Source organism: Canis lupus, chromosome 34 (genome assembly GCF_048164855.1).
Source record: "Canis lupus baileyi chromosome 34, mCanLup2.hap1, whole genome shotgun sequence".
Lineage (NCBI taxonomy): Eukaryota > Metazoa > Chordata > Mammalia > Carnivora > Canidae > Canis > Canis lupus.
The window spans coordinates 24,952,092-24,966,110 of record NC_132871.1 but is presented as its reverse complement, the minus strand read 5'-3'; the positions used below and the strand labels follow the sequence as shown (position 1 = coordinate 24,966,110).

The window sequence follows — 14,019 nt, the reverse complement described above, 5'->3', positions numbered from 1 at the left end:
TCACACTGAGAAATGGAGCTCTGCTGAGACCAAAATGCTGGTGTTGGCAAAGGTAGCTATTTTATTCCTGTAAGTAGACTTTCATGGAAAGTAAATTGTAATCCAAAGTGTCCTCAGGCTTCAGAACAAGGGGAGTTGGAAGACCCCAGCAGTCTGAGATGTCCTAAGATAGCCATCTCCAGAATGGATGCTCTTGGTCATATCTGGCTTTTCCCTCACCTGTGGTTGGCTTTCTCAGCTAACAAAAGTTTGGGAAGCCCTCGTAGCCAACAGGACTGGAAACTCTGGAAAGGCCTGGGCTAAGGCTCCTGGATGGATATGGCCCATACTCGCCTCTGGGATTGCTCTTTCTTGGAATTCCCCTAACCTACCATGAGTAAATCTACAGGCCTGTTCATTCTTTCAGCTCTGTCAAGACACCTGGTCTGGTAGGCCCAGGAGCCAGCCTGTAACTTCTAGGGAACTTTTTGTATTTCCTTTCTGACTCATTATTTTTAACTTTAATCCTCAGAAGGCAATCTTATTCTCTTATTTTTAATATCTTGCATTAGCTTTCACTAAAGCTCTGAAGTGCTGACCATAGATAGTATCTACTTAGTAGGATTGTTGGAAGGCCTAAAGGAGGTAAAATATGCAAAGCACACAGCACAATGAGCTTTTTAGTGCTTACTAAACATTATTGTCACTTTTTATATAAATCACTTTTACAGAGTCAAGCACAGATTTGAGGACAGATTGGATTTGGCCAATGACATCTCTAGAATCATATGTATTTTGTCCTGATTAAAGTAATAAGACATGTTCACTGAAGAAAATTTGAGTTAATATAAAAATATAATTATTTAATTATGGAAAGATTTATGAAATAAATTTTTAATAATAGATTATCAAACTGTGATACATCTCATAATAAAATTTATGTTTTTTTCCTTATATTTTTTCTCTCACAAATAAATAAAATCTTAAAAAATAAAATAAATTAAAAAACAAAAATATACTGGTTGATTAGTTTAAAATGGCATCTTAATTTTTAATTTCCATTTAATTGCTACTAAGACTGCATACTTGTTCATATTTATTGACAGTTTGTACTTCTTCTTTTGCCAATTGCCAGCTTACATCTGCTTATTTTCTTATTGGGATTTTTTTTTTTAAGATTATTAATTTGTTTATTCATGAGAGGCGCAGAGAGAGAGGCAGAGACACAGGCCGAGGGAGAAGCAGGCTCCATGGGGGGAGCCTAATGTGGGACTCAATCCCAAAACCCCGGGATCATAAACCGATGGCAGACACTCAACTGCTGAGCCACCCAGGAGTCCCTTATTGAGATATTTTTTATTTCCTAACTTAATTTTAAGAAACTATTCTCTTAAAAATATTAACCTTTTGGGGTACCTGGCTGGCTCAGTTAAGTGTCTGCCTTCATCTCAGGTCATGACCTCTGGGTCTTGGGATGGAGTCCCAAGTAGGGCTCTCTGCTCAGCAAGAGAGCTCAAGCTCATTGTGCTCAAGCTCATTCTCTCTCATTCAAATAAATAAAATCCTTTTAAAAATATTGACCTTTTGTCTTTATGGTTTGTCTTTTAATTTTGTTTATGCTGTTTTTTAATATAAACCTTAAAACTATTTATATAGTTAAGTGTTCTTCAACCTTCAAAAATGAGATGTATTTTAAAGAATTATATAAGGAAGAGGTTTAATTTTCTTTTCAAATTGTTACCTATTAAATGGCAATGATTTAGCAGTTGTTCTAATTGCTTTGATAGCATTTGAAGTAGTTGTGTGCTGGAAGAAATTGCATTTGATTTAGAATAAAAAGACTGAACAATTATCTATTCTTGCACAAGTTACTTATCACTGCTGGGCCTCAGTATTCTCTTCTGTAAAATGAGACTGAAAATACCTACTTCACAAAGTTCTTTTGAAGGTTACATGAAATAAAAAGTATGTAACTATGTGAGGTGTACCATTGTCCATATAATCCAGCTATTCTCAGAAATTGTTAGTTTAATCTTTTATTTTGGCTGCTTGTTTACACTGTACCAAAATGGCATTTGAGCACCTTCTGAAACCAAAGAACTGACATTCGTACCTTTTTGTAAGAAATTTATACTTTGTTGGTTAGAATTGCTAGGTAGATCCTACCGGACTCTGTGCTTTTGGAAAGTGGAATGAAATGTTAGTTTAATTCAGTAAACAGACTCGTGCGGAGAGACTCATGTAGCTAAAGCAAAGCAGAATGCCAGACTTGGGTCATGCCAGCAAATTTTGAGTGGAGACTCCCCTGTTTTGGTCAGAATCTTTCCTCTAACAGAGGCTCATATTTGGCTGTTACTTTCTTAGCATAGCAATTGAAGGAAGTAGGTACTTATCACCAAATAATTTGATTTTGAGTCCCTAGATAACAATAGATTTGTATTTAAAATGTAGAATAATTATGAAACACAATATACAAAAATATCATTTATATTTTTGTTAGAATCCGAAATAAATATACATAAACTAAGATTACAATGATACATACCAAATGGCTAACATCATCTTTTTGAATGGGATTAGAAATAATTTCCATTTTCCTTTCTTTGTCTGCATTCTCACATGGGATGGTTATTACCTTTGCAATAAGAAACTATTCTGTACATTCAAATATATTTATGTGTGTGTACATGTAAGGAATCTAAGCATTTCATGGTTTTGCTTTCTCTTTTGCAAAACTACAATGAATCCCTTACTGTTGGTGTCATATTAAAAAGCAAACAAAACACAAAACAAAACATAAAATGGAATGATGTTAAAAAAGAAATCTCACACAATGTTTAATGGAGGAAGAAAATTTGACCTTTTTTCTATTAAATTTTTTAAATGTACATTATAACCTACTTACAAATATGAAAATGGAGAAAATATATTTTTGTTACTTTGTCTTAGATAATAGCCTAAGAAAAACTTCTTTAAAAAATGTAAGCCACTTAAGCATTCTTACATGGTGAAATAAAATTTTTTAGTGACTCTACATCCAAGGAAGATAAAGAAGGAAAGCTACTCCAAAAAGCATTAAAGATTAAGTGGGTGCACAGACCCACAAAGGTTCCTGAGACATTTTCAGAGAGGTCTTTAGGTCAAACTATTTCCTAATAATAATAAAAGATTTTATTTGTCTTTTTCATTGTGTTGACATTTGCACTGATGCTGCAAAAGCAATGGTGAGTAAAACTGCTGGCCCCTTAGCATGAGTCAAAGCAGTGGCTTGAAACTAGTGAGTAGTCCTTTTGATTTTTTCCTGACAAATATTTATCATCATAATAAAATTGCTAGTTTCACTTGATTATCCTTGACAAAGCAGTAGGAGTTATTAATTTTATTAAGTTTACACCCTTGAATATATGTTGTTGTTTTTTTTTTAATATTTCTGGGGCACCCAGCTGGCTCAGTTGGTAGAGCATGTGACTCTTGATCTCAGAGTTGTAAATTTGAGCCCCACCTTGGGCATGGAGCTTACATAATAAATAAATAATTTTAAAAAGATTTCTCTGTAACTACATGGGAAGTATTCATCAGCATTTCTGTAGCACACCAAAGTATAATATTTATAGTGGAAAAAAAGTTTTGCAATTGTTTGATCTAAACTGGCCCTTTTTTATAGAACATTTTTGCCAAAAAGAATGTTTGACAACCAAACTATTATTCCAAGTTGTATATTTAGTAGACATGTTCTTAAATATGAGAAAAGCCTATAAGTTCAAGGAAAACAACTGTCAGTATTTGTTGCCAATGATAAAATTTGAGGTAACTAGAAAATTAAAATTTTGGAAAACTTTAATCTGCTACCCATGAGATTAATAGCTTTTCAGTATTTCAAGATTTATATGATAAGATTTATGGTGGATTAACAAGTGTGACTCTTTTGATACTGTGTCATGAACGTGGAAGATCTACACAATTCACTGAAACAATATTTTCCAAATTGCCAAAGTACTATATTACAAAATCACATACATACGTGAAAGAGCCATTCAAAGTGCAAGATAGGGGCACCTGGGTGACTCAGTCAGTTAGGCTTCCAACTCTTGGTTTTCGCTCACGTCCTGATCTCATGGGTCAGGCTCTGTGCTCAGCACAGATTCTGCTTGGGATTCTCTGCTTCTCCCTCTCCTTCTGTCCCTTAACCCCACTCATGTGCACACGTGCACGCTCTCTCTCGATAAACATAAATAAAATCTTTAAAAAAAAAGGTGCAAAACAGACAAATGGCTTTATGAAAAGTCCATTGATATTGTTCATATTCCAGTTGAAACAAACTTTTACCTCTTGTCTAGTTTGAATGTGGTATCAAGGAAAAATGTCCACAGACATTGCAAAAAGATATCAAATGTTTCTCTCTTTTCCAACTATATATCTGTGTGAGGTTTGACTTTCTTCATTGAGTTCAACCAAAACCAAATATTGCAACAGATTAAATGCAGAAGTTATGAGAATGCAGTCATCTTCTATTAAACCAGAAATTTTAAGAGATTTGTAAAAATGTAAAACAGTGCCACTCTTCTCGCTAATTTTTGTTTTGTTGTAACAAATATAATTATTTTTAACAAAGATGTGCTTTTATAGTAATGTGCAGTGTGTTTCTTATAATTACTAAATAAATGAATTATTATTTTAAAATTTTCAGTTTTACTTTCTAATATGCTGAATATTGATAGATATAACCCACATAAACTAAAGCTCTTTGGGGTCTTAATTTTTAAAATATAAGAAAGTTCTGAGATCTAAAAGTGTGAGGGCTCTAGCTTAAAATAACTAGTGATACCAAGAGTTGATGAGAGGAAGAAAATTAATACATGTTTGTTATATTCTGAGCTTGTTCAGTTCTCACAATTATCCTAGGACGTGAATATTATTATCACCATTTATAGATGAAGAGACCAAACTCAAAGAGAGTATGTCCAAGGTTATGATTTAAACCCAGGTCTAAAAACCTCCACACTCTTTCCTTTTACCTCTCATTGCCTTCCTACTAAAGTACATTTTATTCCATAATTATAAGGTTTGGATTGATCAAAGGATTGACTTTTATGTTTGGTATTTGCATTCTTGGTGTGTATATGTCTGGGAGGTGGCATCTGGACAGGGAAAGTGGGAGAATTAAGGTAAGGATGTGATGGGCAAGGGAAAAATAGAATGTTGCAGGAAAGAATTCATTATTTATCATTTTAACTAATGATGCATTTTGCCAATAAGAATAAAAGAAACACTTTCAGAAAATGGAAAAATATTGACCTTCCAGGATCAAATATGTTATCCTCTTGGGGCCCCATTCACCACACCTTGTGCAGTGCTCTGGTCTCCCCAACTTCACTCTGTTGGTGTTGGTAGTAGCTACCATTTATGGAGTGCTTCATGGTCAAGCCTACTACCAAATGCTTCATTACCTCACCCAATCCTTACAACCACTTTGTGTGATTGGTATGGTTATTCCAAACTAAAGCTTTGAGAGTGATATAGTTCACTTAAGGTGATGTTATGTGAGTAGATGAATCAGAACTAAATCCACGGCTGACTGCAAAGCCCATGCTCTTAAATCACTGTGCTATACTGCATTCCTGCTCTCCAAAGACTTTCAGCTTTTTGAGGGCTGGGTGCAAATCTTTTTCTTCCAGATATCCCCACTCCTAGCACAATGCTTGGTACATAGTTGGAGCACAGCAAATTTTTGTTGAATGAATGAATGAATGAATGAAATGCAGTCAGAGCTATGAAAAGCCAACCTGATTAAAGACAGGGTCTTACTATTAGATAATCAGCTGCCTGCTTAGCTGAGCCATCTGTTAATTTTGTTTTCTCTGGTAACATTCCTTACTCATTGTTTCCCATTGTCATTATTGTACTTCATATTACTACATCTTATCTGACCTGTGACAGAAAGAATGATTTTAAACAAGCTCCCTGAGGCAGAGGTAGCACTTTGAAATCCTAAATGAAACTACATTACTGGACTCTCTACCAAAGCTTAAAATTCCAGGAGAAAGACACCTAGCATACCAAAGATCTAAATAGCATAGATTTTATACAGGTACAACATTCTCTATTAAAAAAAAAGAAAGGCCAAAGCATTAGAAATGCTTTTATATTAAACAGTTAGGAGGCTGTTAGAACCAAGTTTATTTCCCTTTACAAGCCAATCAAACAGGGCAGCCCTAGTGGCTCAGCAGTTTAGCGCCACCTTCAGCCCAGGGTGTGATCCTGGAGACCTAGAATCGAGTCCCACGTCCGGCTCCCGGCATGGAGCCTGCTTCTCCCTCTGCCTGTGTCTCTGCCTCTCTCTCTCTCTCTGTCTAATAAATAAATAAAATCTTAAAAAAAAAAAAGCGAATTAAACAATTGATAACTAATCATACCTTACTATTTATTATACAACATAAATCCGTTCTCTAGAAATCTGTTCAGTGTTGTTGGAACTGCTAGATGCCACTTAGTATCCATTCTTTTCTTCTTCCCTACTAACAGAATTCTGACTTTATTTGGGGTAGCAAATGCTTCTCTTTGCAGCTAGCAGTGACCATGTAACAAAGTCCTGCCAATGAGATATAAGTAGGTGGGGAAAATTTCTGGCAAAACTCCTTAAATGGAGGAAATAAAGTTCAACAACCATTTAAGATTTAAAGAAATTTTACCAAACAAGGAATAGAAGGGAATGTCCTTGATCTGATAAAAGTAATCCAAAAACCACTAGCTAACAGCATAATCAATGGTGAAATGTTGAAGATTTCCTCCTAAAATTACAAGCAACACAAATGACATCTGTCCACCTCTATTTAAATACTTTTTTTTTTTAAGATTTTATTTATTTATTCATGAGAGACACACACACACAGAGAAGCAGAGACACAGACAGAGGGAGGAGCAGGCTCCATGCATGGAGCCCAACGTGGGACTCGATCCCAGGTATCCAGGATCACACCCTGGGCCCAAGGCAGCGCTAAACCACTCAGCCACCCGGGCTGCCCTGTCTACCTCTATTTAAAATGATCCTAACCAGTGCAATAAAGCAAGAAAAAGAATGAAGAGGTATAAATATTGGAAGAGGAAGAAGTTGTTATTCACAAATGACATGATCAAGTACACAGATAATTCTAAGGAATTTATAAAAAAATCAAAGAAGAACTAATGAGAAAATTTATCAAGTTTGCAGAATACAATGCGGGTATGCAAAATCAATTGCATTTCTATATGTTATCAACAAACAAGCAGAAAACACCATTAACAATGACATTTTTTTAAAAAGTGTAGGAATAAATTAAACAAAGGATGTGTAGGATATTTACCCTGAAAATGACAAACCATTGCTGACAGAAAGGAGAAAAGAATGAATGGAAATACATGTCATATGCAATGACTGGAACATTCAGTATTTTTAATTCTCTCTAAATTGACCTATGATTTCAATGCAATTCTAATCAAAATCTCAGCATATTTTTTGAAGAAATTAACAATCTGATTCTAAAATTTCTGTGGAAACGTGAAGGATCTAAACTAGCAAAACAAAAGAGGAAGAAAGTTGGAGGATTTACACTTCTGATTTCAAGACTTTTCATAAAATTGCAGTAATAAAGACAGTAAGGCATTGGTGGTTACGTGGGAATATTCAATGGATCAGTGGAACAGAATGAAGTGTCCTGAATTACACTCATACATATGCACTCAATTGCTTATTAACAAAAGTGTAAAGATAATTCAATGGGGAAAAGAAAATCTTGCTTAACAAATAGTACTGGAGCAAACGGATATTTGCATGGAAACAAAAGATGAAAATAAGCCTTTTCTTCATTCCAAATATAAAAACTAATTAGATCATAGACCCAAAGGCAAGAGCTTGAACCATAAAGTTTCTAGGAGAAAATAAGAAGAGTATTTGGAATATTTGGTAGGCAAAGATTTTTTAGGACAAAAAATACACTAATGATAAAATTAAAAATTGGCAAATCAGACTCCAACAAAATTAGGAACTTTTGCTTGACCAAAGGCATTACTAGAAAAATAAGAATGTAACCCACAACCTGGGAAGAAATATTTATAAAGCACATATTTGACAATTAACTTCTTTCCAGGATGTAAAAGGAACTCACATAATACACTATTAAGAAGAAAACTGAATTTTTAAGAATGGGCAAAAAAATTTGAAAAGATACTTCACAAAATAGGAAATGAGAATGGGAGAAAAACACATGAAAAGATGTTCAACAGCATTTGTTATTAGGGAAATGCAAATTAAAAGTATAATAAGACACATGGCTATTAGAATGGCTAAAATTAGAAAGACTGACAATACTAAGTGTAATCAAGGATTTAGAATGATTGGAACCCTTGCACATTACTGATGGAAATGTAAAATGGCACATCTACTTTGGATAATATTTTGCTAGTTCTCTTAAAAATTAAAATGACACTTATTATACAATTCAGCAATTCCAATTCTAGGTATCTATCCAAGAGAAATAAAAACATACACACGTGCAAAGATTTATAGGCAGGTAACCATAGCAGCATTCTTCATGATAGCCAAAAAATGGAAAACAATCCAAATGTCCATCAATGAAAGAATGAATAAATGAAATATGGTAAATACATACAGTGAACTATTACTTAAAGCAAAAGGGAACAAACTGCTGATAAACACAAACTTATGGATGAATCTCAGAAACATTATGTTGAACAAAAGAAGCCAGAAACAAAAGGTATATACTATATTATGTCATTTATATAAATCCAAGAATAGGCAAAACCAATCTAAATTACAGAAATCAGAAGGTGGTTACGTCTGGGGGAGTAGAACTGACTATAACATGGCACGAAGGAACTTTCTGAGGTGATGGAAATGTTCTACATCACATTTTAGGTGGTAATTACGTTGGTATATTCAATTGTCAAAACTCATCAAACAACATTTCTGATGTGTGCATCTTGGTACATGTCAATTTTACCTCAAAATAAAAGGTGGGGAGAAAGTGCCCTTTATTGATCCACCCCTCTTTTCCTCTTTCTTTCCTGCCTGGAAGGAAGAAGTGATGAGTAGCATCCCAGAAAACTCCTTGGGCCTTGAAGATAAAACCCAAGAGCCAATGATTGTAGAACAGAAAACAGAAAAAGCCCAGATCCCTGATGTGTGGAGTTGCCATACCCAGCCCTGAATTAACTGCCTTTCTCTAGACCCCCTACATGTGAGAAAGAAAAAAATGCTCCCTTATAAGCCACTATCTCTGATGCTTGCAACCAAACATAGTTCCTAACAGTTACAATCAGTGATGAGTTCCTTTCATGGTCAAATGATTTGGATCATGTCAGATTCTAGTTGGGAATCACATTGAGATGTTTTTAAATATTATAAAGGTGCTTGTCCTTTAGAGATTGATGCCTTGGGTATATAGGAGTATTAAAAGTCAATATACTTTTGGAAAGTCATTGCATATATACTAGATTCATAGTAGTAAGGGGCTTGGTTTTGGATAAACTCAGATTTTGGTACAGATCACTGATTAGTTATTTGGCCTTGGGAAAATTAGTAACCTTGCAGAGCTTCTGTTACTTCCTCTGAGTATAGGTATGAAAAAACCTGTTATTATGAAGATTGAATGAGGTCATGTATGTGAAATCTTTAGCACAGGGTCTGGCACAGAACAAATGGTAGCTCTTTTTAATAGAAGGATATTGAATAACTTATTCTGAACATGACATTCACTATACAGGTGAGTCATCACAAAGCAACTTGCCCTTGACCATCACCTGGATAGTATACGGTTTTAATAGCTAATAATAGTAGATTTTATTGGGGTCCATAATGCTTAATTTCCTACTGAATTGGATAGAGTGAAGGCTGCAAAGTCCGTCTCTGAGCAATAAGAGAAATCCACATTTCCCAAAGTACGTCAGAGGGAGATGCACAAATTGTTGTTTTGGCACAAGTCATTATAGTAGAGACAGACACTCTGAGAAAGCGTGAGCTACTGTCCAGTAGCCTCAGGAAGTGGTGGTCATTGGGCATAGAAGGTCTCTGAGGGGCTGTGGATGGAGACAGGCCATTGGAACCTACAGTGAAAGACTCACTTCCCTAGTCTGCATAACACAAAGCCAAATTTGCCACATCCTGAAAAAGATGCTACACAGGAAGACAGATGTGAGATGCTGCAAGGACCCAAGAGTAGAACCAAGTATTACAATGAGGTCCACCTTGGTTCCCAAGAGCCCAGGCAACTGAAAGAGCTGTGAAGATCCAACCTGGCAGGAGGAAAATGCTAGGAAGTTAGCTCCTGCCTAATGCGGAGCTCAGAGCAGGGCTATCTCTATAGAAAATCAGTGTTCAAAGATGCCAGAGAATCATTTACTTACCTGCAAGGGTTGGCAATTTCTTCTGGTGTTGTTTTCACAAAAGGGGAGACGGGTTTTTCCACAAAAGAGCCGAAGCCCAGTCTAAAGTTGCTGGTTAATTTAGACATCTCCTTGGAAAGCAGGGAGCCCAGCTCTTTGATTGTATTGAGGTCATCATCCATGGATGCCGAGAGGTCCATGAGGTAATACAAGTCCACCGGGTAATCCTCCGTCTGGCGGACTTGCACTTGCAGAGTCTGTTCACTGCCTGTAAAGCCCCCGCGAGAAAAGCAAATCCATAAAAACACGTTGAGACTTATTTGTGAGTGGCCAATTACTGGGCCACCTGGCTATTCATTTCAGCAAGAGCTTACTGAAGATACTTGGGATTTCATAAACTCTCTGGTAAAGTTTACAAATGAGTGAGCCCAGGAAAATCTTTCAGCAGTGAGTTTAGAGCTACTGAAGGAGGTAAAAGTTAGGATATTTTATATCTCCTTGGGAGAACTAGCATCCATTTAGATGGAAGATAAGCTGAATTTTTTGTATGTGGTTTTAGCAAAAGAGAAGAAAATAAAGAGGAGTTTAAAGCTACATTACAACACTTAAAGAAATGCGAGGTAAGCCTTAAAAACATCTGAGTAATTCAAATGCTTACTATTAGATAAGCTTATTTTAGTAATGCATTTGGAGTGCAAGTGACCGATGTGAATGAAGAAAAGTGTTAGGCCAGCGAGTCTCTATTTCCTCAAGAATGGGAAATCTGAGTCATAATAATCAGTGATATGTAATATGGTACAAGATATATTAGCTTAATAATGGCATTAGCATACGTGGCATTAGATTTATCTACACGAGCCAGTGTTCGTGTAAGTCATAACATACCTGGTCTCAATTTAAGAGTCAACTTTTGAGGCGCAATCTGAACAATGTCAGAACTATTTTTCTGTCTGCCTACACTGAGAGGCTTATTTGTAAGTATTTCTACTTGGGAGACGGGGTTTTCGATGAAAGTTAGTTGACATCCTTTAGCTAAAAGAGTTGCTGGGGTATCACACCTTTCTCCAACTCCAGATGGATGGGTAAAATTCTATAAAAAAAAAAAAAGAGAGAGAGAGAGAGAGAGAGAGAGTGAAAGAAAACAAATCTCCATTTATTTATAAGACAAAAAGTTTTTTTGCTTGTTTTACTAGTTAGACATCTTGGGATACTCAGTATATCATATTCCCATGTGCCTGATGTTAATTGTAGGTCTAAAATCAAATTTTAGCAGAATAACCAGAGAATTATGCCAGTAAAATTGAGATTCTCCTTCTAATTATATCCAGTTGAGGGGCACCTGGATGGCTCAGTTGCTTAAGCATGTGCCTTCAGCTCAGGTCATGATCTCAGGGTCCTGGGATTGAGCCCCACATCAGGCTCCCTGCTCGATGGGGAGCCTGCCTCTCCCTTTCCCTTCTCCCCCTCTCTGTCTCACCTGCTCTCTCTCTCTCTCTCTCTCAAATAAATAAACAAAATCTTAAAAAACATCATATCCAATTGAATTTGTCTAACAGTCTTTCATTTGTTGGTGTTGCTATTTTGTTTTTAAATTCACTTTTTAAAATCTTCTTCTATGCCATTACCAGATCCTGGAAATAATTGGGTTCTAGAGTTAATATCATCCCATGAATTTATCTGTCTGGGTTGACCTGTAGGCTCCTGGACTATCTTAGCTCTCAGCGTGTCTATTACCAATTCTGGTGCAAAAGAGAGCCTTTCTTGTGGGGTCTCATAGGGCAAAAGATTGTGACATCTCCCAATCTAGCTCTCCATTGTGGTTTAATTCATAGATGCATCCTTCTACTGTAGCCTTACTTCACTAAAGTCGAACTCTTGGGGACTTTAAATTCAGTGTCTAAAAGTGTTCTGATTCAAGGTCTTTTAGAATTTTTCTTCAAGATTTGGAAGTGAGGAAGGGAAGCAAAAGAGAACATGGTATAAGAGACTGCTATTCTGTGTATGACTCAGGAGTTTCTCAGGCCCTTTCTGATCCACTTGATAACAGCAGACAATGAGATGAATATTTCCAGGCAGAGATGTGGCCATTATAACCCTGCAGTGTTGACCCATCTTACCTTTACCTGTAGGCAAAGTCAAAGCTGAGGTTCATTGACTATCATGCTTAGAAAGAAGGCAAACAATACCCATAATGTTTTTTCTAATCTCTTGGAATTCTAAGCCACTCTAGCTGTTTTCCCAACTAGAAAAGTTACATTTCTTCTGAAATTGATTTTTTTAAAGATTCATTTATTTATTTTAGAGAGAGAGAGAGAGCATTAGCAGGAGGAGGGGCAGAGGGAGAGAGGAAGAGAGAATCTCAAGCAGACTCCTGGCTGAGCACAAAGCCCAGTGCGGGGCTGGATCCCATCACTATGAGATCATGACTGGAGCTGAAATCACACATCAGATACTCAACTGACTGGGCTACCCAGGCACCCCTGAAATTGATTTTTTATAATATAATTCATTATCTGTCAGTCAGACCTGTGCATATTTGAAGCCCTAGACTAAGTATAGCAAACACTATAACTTCCCTCCATACATCCAAGGCAAATAGTGGCTTGACAAGGCCTCAGGATGCTTCTCGGCACAATGTGGCTGCTACCACCTATAACCAGTGTTGGCCAATGCATCAAAGGTGTGTTAACCATAGAACCTATTTTTTTAATCTGCTCTAAACAGAAGCCTAATGTAATTTTTGCTTCAGTTGCCTCAACTACTTCTACTGTTAGAGCACATTTAGAATAATCTGGCCTTAATAATTGATGGTGATTTGTGGGGTGCCCAGGTGGCTCAGTCAGTTAATTGTCTGCTTTCAGCTCAGGTCATGATCCTGGGGTCCTGGGATGGAACCCCACATCAGGCTCCCTGCTCAGTAGTGAGTCTGCTTCTCCCTCTCCCTCTGCCACTCCCCACTACTTGTGTATACACGTGCTCTTTCTTTCTCAAATAAATAAAATATTTTTTTAATTGACAGTGATAAAAAAAAAATTGACAGTGACTTGGCTAACAAGTATCCTCCACAAGTAAAGCTATCACTAGTAACCTAAGAAGCTCTCTTAAATGAATGCCAGAAAAAATACATTTAAATAAGAATTTTACAGGTAGGCATGTAGTTAGACTGATTTGTTAGGCATGAAACTATACTGTCTTCTTCAGGGAGTCAACATAAAAAATTAGATGAGTTTTTCCCTCTTCGTATATTCTCAAAACTGCTTTTGATATGTGACCTCCAAAAAAACATAATTCTTTCACATTTGTGTGTGTGGTCCATTAGTCAGGGCAGTAGGTGGGGAGCAAGCTAGGTTTGTGAAAAGTGTGAGGCCTTCCTCCGTGGTACACATTCAACCTGGAATCTGAGTCTGAATAGTTATAGCCTCTTCCTGAGCCAAGTACCCGGGTTTATTCCCCTTTGAGCCTGCTATTCCGTTTTTGCTGAACTTGGCATTGTATGCTTTCGTTTGTGTTCAGATACTCTTTATGAGATTCAGTAGAGAACATTTTTAAATCCAGAAAGAGTTAAGGCAGCTCTTGCTTACCAGGAATCATTTACAGACTGCCTTACAGTGTCACAGGAGGCAGCCACGCAGGCTTCCTTGTTACAAGTGCCCCCCACCCCTT

At 36.6% G+C, this 14,019-nt stretch overlaps 1 protein-coding gene across 8 annotated transcripts in view; it reads right to left on the bottom strand.

Moving 5' to 3' along the window:
- Window positions 1-14,019, bottom strand: part of ITGB6 (integrin subunit beta 6) — a 134,785-nt gene that overhangs the window by 65,173 nt on the left and 55,593 nt on the right. For all 8 annotated transcript variants that reach the window (XM_072811132.1, XM_072811133.1, XM_072811134.1 and 5 more), the window contains 2 exons: window positions 11,242-11,446; window positions 10,378-10,624 (listed from right to left, as the gene is read on the bottom strand). In XM_072811132.1, the coding sequence (XP_072667233.1) occupies window positions 10,378-10,624; window positions 11,242-11,446 (452 nt within the window). The remainder of the gene's footprint in view (window positions 1-10,377; window positions 10,625-11,241; window positions 11,447-14,019) is intronic.